Here is a 7,500-nt window from a genome sequence, read left to right as displayed (position 1 = left end):
TGAGTGCCAGTGGGTTTCCCTGGGCTGGCAGATCTTTCCTCAGGCAGGGAGGTGATCGAGGGGCCAGCACCCTCAGCCAAAAACCATTCCAGCTACGGCCACGCCACCTCTTCTCCCTCCCTTGCCAGACCAATGCACAGTCCCTGTTAATGGTGTCGTGGCTGGGGCTCACAGAGAGCCACGCTCTGGTCGTCTGTGAGAGTTCAGCTCTCAAGTGCATAAGGGAAACGAAGCACAAAAGACACAGGTACTGATATATTCAGGCTGCATCAAGTTCTTTCCCCCACCCAGAGGTCTGTTCCTCAGCCCTTGTGCAGCTGCCTGCTATGCATGATTAACCTCTGTTCAGCCATACACAGAAATCTTTTGTCCTAACATACACAAAGCAAATTATTTTGGAAAGCCAGAGAGAACAATTAAATATAAAACTTCAGCTGTATTAAATTTACAGGACACTTCCCCTGCTTAAGAAAAAAAAAGATGATAATAAAATCTCTCATTTTAGCTCAATAACAGGCTTTAGTTAGGGTGACAAATCCATCTCTGCCTTTATTTAGGCATATCCAGACCTAGTAATCATCTTTTTTTTTTTTTCCTCTCTGGAAACTAGAACTAGGGTTTTTTGGGGTTTTTTTCTCTTTTAGCAGTAATGCTTCCCAGTCCTTCCATCTTTTCCCATAACATGCTTTTTGATCAAAAAGTTTTGCTTCCAGGTACAGTTGTATTGAAAGCAAATAAAATAACATGTCTATCCCATGCTAAAATTGAGGATTTTGCATGAAGAGTAGATGAATAATTTTTACCATCTCCAAGATCCCAGCAGAAGGCAACAGTGCCAGCACCCAGCCTTAGATGCATCTAATTTCATTCCCAAGATGATGAAAGTGATAAAAGTAATAGCAACAGAACAGCTCTGCCCCTCTCTGGGTAACAGTAGCAATGGTGAGGAACTTTTCCCCTTTGGAGGGGCATCCTGTGGAGGTAGATGCCCGAGGCTGTGCTTTTTCACTGGGTATCTACCAGGTGATTGATAACTCTGGTGGTTTTGGAATAATTCAACCACATCTTCTATAGACTTGTTAAATCCTCGGGAGGGTGCTCTCAGGGCTCTAGACCTGCTGATTACCTGGATTTCCTACTCCTCCCATGGTAGTGGGCACCAGTGGGGCAGGGCAGGCACTGCAGATCCAAAGCCCATTACCACCACCCTTTGATCCAGCTTGGGTCTAGTCTGGGTCAGGATTGGTGCTCTCTAACCTGTGTGAACAGTCCCATTTCTATGGGGAAAACATTTTGGGTTGGAGAGCACCTTCTTTAGGTGTTGGTGGTTTTGGGAACCAGCTGGTAGTGGATGTGGTGTTTGAGGTACTCTTGCCCAGAAAATGATCTCATGGAGTGTTGGTAGCAGGGAAATCTTCTCCTCACTGTCTACATTGTAAGGCAGAAGAGAGGCAATCTAGGAACAGCATCACTCTCAGAGATGGCCCCAATTACGTGGGGAGCTCCAAACCAAAGATCTCTCCTGCATATTGAATGCAAGTGCAGTGCTTGGAAAGCAGACCTGAGGTCAACAGGAGAGGCAGCTGAGGGCAAGACTCAGGCCAGGGCAATTAATTTCTACCAAACAGTACATTGGCATACTAACTGTTTTTTTGTATTAAAGTAGTTCTCCCATCCTGGGAGAGCAGTGAGGAGAGGAGAAACACGCCAAGAGTGGGAACTAGGAGTAGTTCTAGGGCTGCACTTGATCCTTGCCACCCATGGAGCATCTCTTCCCCACCCCTCCCATTTCTCCCCCTTTCTGCTGCTCATTCTCACTGATGCTCGCTAATGGAGATTGTTGCTTCTGCTGAAACAGGGGTGCAAGAATCCCCTGCTGCTCCCAGGGACAGCCAGGAGAAATGCTGGTGCTACAGTGATCCCTTTTCTTTTTCACTGCCCTGCTTTTTTCCGTGCCATAGGGACTTGCCCACCTAGGCACTAGTGCAGACTGCAGTTTGTTCTGGGTTTCAATACAGACCAGATTTATTAAGTAACCCTTCTACACGTGTACCCTGGTATACAGCTCAACTGTAGGAATGGATGTTTTTTTTCTAGCAGCAGTTCATTTGTCCAGGTAGCTTGCAATTTTCCAGGGAAAGGTGTGGTGTGGAGGTTGTTTTGTTTTTGGTCAATTCTGTTGTGGCACTTTTATTTTACATGGTTGAATGTGCATCTATAGGGACTATATTTCTTGAAAGAAGCAGATCTTTCTTCCCTGCAGAAAGTAACATCTGTTTTCCTGGACAATGAAGCCAGGATGAGAACATAAGACCAGCAGATACAGCCAAGTTCAGGTTTTAGTAGTAAGTTAAACACTAAACTAGCCTGGGTTTTGTTTTCTTAGATTTTTTTTTTCCTAACCAATGGCTGTAAAATGTATCTGATCATTCTTTGCTGAATTGCAGAAGGAAATGGTTAATGTTTGTGTATGTTGCTAAACAAGATAAGATGCACCTGCAGTCTGAATTCCCATCTTGGTCATGAATGCAGTCTGTATCTTTGCAAACTAATCTGTTTAATCAAATATTAAGTTTTATTCAAATTCAAAAAGAAACAGACAGTGAATTGTTTTTCTGCATGATCTTTCTTTGTCATGCATCCTCTTTGCATCTCAAGAAAAATAGCCTTGTTCAGTCACAAAACATTTGCATAGATCAAAATTGAAGCACAACAGCAGTTTGTGTGCTGATAAAACATCTGTAAAGGTGAAGAAGTTTAGTGTGTTCTCCCTGACAGGAGGGTTTAGAAAAATTATTGCAACTTTTTACAATTTTACTTATTTTTAAACAGAATTCCAATCCAACTGGAGCAAGTTTCAAAGTCCCAATATGTGAAAGCTATAATTAGTGAATTACAACATTTTGAAATGAGGAGTTATTACATCTGACTAGAATTAAACTAATTAAACTTAAAAAAAAAAAAAAAGGAGAGATTGTATAGCAAGCTGGATAACTCCGTGCTGATGATAAAACCTGGGCGATGAACGAATGCTTTGCAGCCAGCCAGCCCTTCTTTGGAGGGATTTGAAGATGCTCTGAGATACAGTTATTTGGAGCTTTGCTGATTAAAAGTACCTGAGGTGTAACTTAAGAAGCAGCTTGGCTTTACTGCTGCAGATTTTTTTTACCTGATACAGCCTATTCTTGCCACTTTTCCTTCAGCTCAGTGCATGCGTGGGCTAGAAAAGCCTGTTAGAGCATTTGTGGGGGCTCAGGCTGAGAGTAACAGGAGTGAAAGATCATCTGTGCTGAAAAATATTTTTGCAAAACAGGAGCATTACCTGGGAGGAGGATTGAAGTGCAAATGAATCAAATGCTGTTCAGTGCCACCCCTGTGCTTCTCCTGTTAAAACACATGAGAGCATGTATATGTTTTGTCCCCATATGTTTTGTTCCCAGTCTTTCACTTCCTATTTCTAGGGCTTTGCCATTTTTCTGCTGTTGCTGTGTTAGGTGAGGCAGCGTTGTGCTGTGTAAACCCACAATGCTGAGACTCTCAGGTTGTTTGAACACTGCTTTAGGTTCAGCTGCAGTACACTGTTCCTCTGATCTTTTATGTTCCTGAGCAGATGTCTTTCATTAATTTATGGATTTATCATCTTTTCTTTCTCTCCTTTTTTTTTCTTTCTTTTTTTTTTTCTTTTTTTTTTTTTTTTTTTTTTACACCTGGCAGCTGGCTCAAGTTTCAGCAGTTATTGTCTATTTTGCATTACCCATAGAATTGAATGTCATCTGTCTTCACAAAGCTATAGCTAAGAGAATTGAGGCAAGCCACACGAGCTGCTGGGACAGAGCTTGTTTGCGTTCCATTCGGCACCCCTCCTCCCTTTACCTCCTTAATATTTATTTGTGCTCGTTTTCTTTCCTGGCCTTGAATGGGGCTTAGCTCGTGTTCGGTACAGCTGTATGTTTACTGAATCTATTTCATCATGAGTCATTGTGCGTGTGTAAGTATCCTGGAAACAGCTAGTGCTTTCTTGGAAGAACAGTTGCTTTTCAGCCCAAGCACTTAAAAAGGAAATTAAGCAATTGGTCAGTTCAGTTTTTTTTTTTTCTTAAATAGCAATGGGGTATCTAATTCTTAGCTCTTAAGTCCGTCATTAACTATTTTTTGCTAGTTTATTACAGATCGTATTTTTTATCACAGTAAAGCGTTAACCTTAGGATCAAGATATACAGATTTGTTGCATATTTGATATTACTTTGAGGCTGCCAAGTGCTTAAGAACAAGTATAATTTTAATAAAAAATGGATTGCTGGGAATTTGAGTCTCGGAGCATCTTTTAATACATGCTTCATTCAATATCAATATCCTCTGGCATTAGAGCAGAAAATATTTAAAAATCCTAAATGCAGAAGGAATCCAAATGCTTAGACAACTGTCTAATATGCTTAAATCCAGCAAATGTGAGAGGGGTTTTTTGAAGTTTAAGTCCATCCTTGAGCTTGCATTGAAAGAAAATATACACCAAACCCGATGTTAACATGTTGTCGGCGTCAGAGGAATTGCAAATTAAGGAGACTCAGGATTACTTTCTTTTCTCTCCTACTGGAGTTCCCCTTTGGACCCCCACTTCCCTGAAAGGATCACATAACAAAATGGATTTCTGGCATAGAAGTTTTGATTTGTCTAAAACTCTTATCACTGAGCAATAGGTGACAGCTTGCTACTATTATTTCACTTACGTATTTTGACAGATGGCACTGCAGAGTGTAATGCTCTTTTAGACTTCTCTATCAGTCTAATGGAGGTAACTGGAGGTTCTTTCAACTCTTCTCTTGGCACAAGAAGTATGTCAGTCATAAATTATCTTCTTTGTAATCATTAAGCATCTAAAACAAAATGCAAGTTCAGCTGAGCCATTTTCCATGTACTTCCAGATAATAAGAGGTTTTTAAACTAATATTGTCAATGCCTTTTTTTTTTAAATGCTACATTTTTCTAATCTAAAAATGAACTTTGTAACTGAAATAAAGGGAGAGGGTTTCAGCAGATTTCAGGAATTAGGGAAAAAGGAATTTTGCTGAAAAAGCCTAGCTAATCATCAGTAGGCTGCTGATAAAAATTAGTTTGTGTTTCCCATGTCGAGGCCTGGAGTGGGATGTTCTGTGCTGACGTGCACCCGCTGTAAGGCAGAGGAGGCACCTTGGCTGCAGTGCATCTGTCAACTTGGTTGACCTTCCCCCGCCATAAGGTGTGAACCGAGCGAAATTTTCAACAACTGTGTTTAGGAGAAACAGTCCTTAGAGAAGCTTCTGGGAAGAACCCTTAATTGACCTTGTGGGGGCCGCATTGATTTTCTCCACGTGCATCTTCATTTCTGATAAATTATAAAGCCATTAATTTGCTGAGGAAATGGCAGGGCCAGCCTGCGGCACAGATGTGACCAGAGCCGTCCTAGCACGCAGTTCACAAAAGGGAGCCAAGAAGCTGGGAGAAAAATCAGCAAGCCGAGATTGTTATGGTTAGCTTCACATTCCCTTGGGAACTCTTTTAGTTGCTTCTGTTTACAGATCTAAAAGGTAATGATGTTTCCAGGATAAACAGGCTGCCTTATAGGGTAAGTGGCCATTTATTGATCTGCTAGCCCTCATGTATTGATTGGTTAGCCCCAAATACAGCTCCATTCTCCAAGGAGTTAACTGTGTAAATCAGGAGGCGACAAGTTTGTGGCAGAGGGATTCAGCGGCCAAGGGGCTCTGCCTGCTACAGATTTCACTTTGATTTGCAGGCGAGCCACTGGAGCAAAGCAGCAGCAGGACTAGGGAGATCTACCCCAGATATTAAAATTTATCGACACGAATGGAACAGGTGAAATGTGCTGTTTGTGTAAAACTGCTCAAAATCATAAAGTGCCCCTGATTGTCTTACATGCTTTGGTTTTATTGTGTGCAAGCAGCACAACACCGAGAGGAAAAGAAGCTTTAGCTGGCATTGCAAAGGAGAAGGAGAAAAAAGCTCCCGATAAGTTTTCTGCAGCACATGCTTCCTGCATTTGTTTCCGTAGCAACAAGTGAATGTACATATGGTACACAATCCCTAAACTTGCAGGGTCCCTGAGACCCAGCACCTAAACTGATAGGAAGCACAGGGTTAAAGTTACGTGGCCTCTCGTCCCATGTTTGCCTGTTTTACAGAAAATTACAGCACAGTGGTTCAGATGTTAATACTTTCTCCTGTGGTCTAGGGAACCATAGAGTATTTAATGGGGCACTCTGTACGTTCAGAACTAGCTTTCTCAAGAAAAGAATTTTCCTTTACTAATTCAATCCTACATGCAGGAAGGCTTGTCACCGAATCACTTGAAAAAGGCCAAGCTCATGTTCTTTTACACCCGGTACCCAAGTTCCAATATGCTGAAAACCTACTTCTCAGATGTAAAGGTAAGAAAATCTCTTCTCCCCCCACCCTTTCTCCTTACTGCATGCTGTATTTTCTCACAAAATGGTATTGTTTTATCCTGTTAGAAATTAATAATATTTCTAGGTACATAAAGTTTACATCCTGACCTTATTCACTTGTTCTTCCTGTTGAGGTGTACACTGCGTGTGCCTGGATAAGGAAAGGGAATGTTTCTAAATCTAAAAAAAAATTGAAATTTTAAAGCAAAGTAAGGATAATTATTACAGTAAATTAAAGGGTCTCCATTATATATCCTATTAAAAAAGGAGATTTTTTTGGTGGTATAAATGTACTTCCAAGAACATTTTGGAGCAGTTCTCAAGTACTCCCTCATTGTTTCATTTCGGTTGGTTTCCTCATATTTGTGCTTACATAAGCAGAGTGTAGAATCCCTTTCTTTCTGTCAAAAAGAAACAGTACATTGAAATTCTCCATGCAGAAGCTGCTTAAAAACAAAAGTGATGATTGTCTCTTATTTACAACTTAATTTGTTGTTGATGCAGAGTACACTGAGCATAAGGAGGATGAATAAAGTGACAGATTCAGGCCACATTATTCAAATGAGGATATGAAAGCTGTCGACATACAGCTGCATCCTCCCTCATTCTACAGAATATTAGGACCTCCTGATTTTTTTTTCTAAAAGTAATTGTTCCTTCACATCAACTTGATTTTGTGTTAATCATCTAAGTTTTTTTTTTAAAACGCATAGATTGTGTTTTAATGATTATAATGGTATGCATGGTGTCATTATCTAAGTAACTTTATAAACATTACATTAGCTTAAATTAGTTTGTTACATATCGTTCCCCCCCTGCATGTCTCCCCTCAAAACAAATTACAGAAATCCTTCTTTTAATCACTTTTGGGTTATGGTTTCTTCAGTCTTAGTGGGAGATTATCCCACAGGTTGTGTACTTGGCCCAGTTTCTGCTGATCAGTTTTCTTTGGTCAAGTTTCTTGGCAGTTTTTCCCTTTATTTTTTTCTCATTTAATGTTGCTTGCACATCTCAATACGCTCCTGCCCCTCGCAGCCGTGTCCTTGGAGGTTCCTCT

At 40.8% G+C, this 7,500-nt stretch overlaps 1 protein-coding gene across 1 annotated transcript in view; it reads left to right on the top strand.

The window, feature by feature from the left end:
- Positions 1–7,500, top strand: part of PROX1 (prospero homeobox 1) — a 49,526-nt gene that overhangs the window by 9,648 nt on the left and 32,378 nt on the right. The window contains exon 4 of the mRNA XM_059468995.1: positions 6,314–6,425. Coding sequence (XP_059324978.1) covers positions 6,314–6,425 — 112 coding nt within the window. The remainder of the gene's footprint in view (positions 1–6,313; positions 6,426–7,500) is intronic.

The sequence above is a fragment of the Ammospiza nelsoni genome, chromosome 3 (assembly GCF_027579445.1).
Source record: "Ammospiza nelsoni isolate bAmmNel1 chromosome 3, bAmmNel1.pri, whole genome shotgun sequence".
NCBI classification, from domain to species: Eukaryota; Metazoa; Chordata; class Aves; order Passeriformes; family Passerellidae; genus Ammospiza; species Ammospiza nelsoni.
This window is presented reverse-complemented; position numbering and strand designations above follow the sequence as displayed.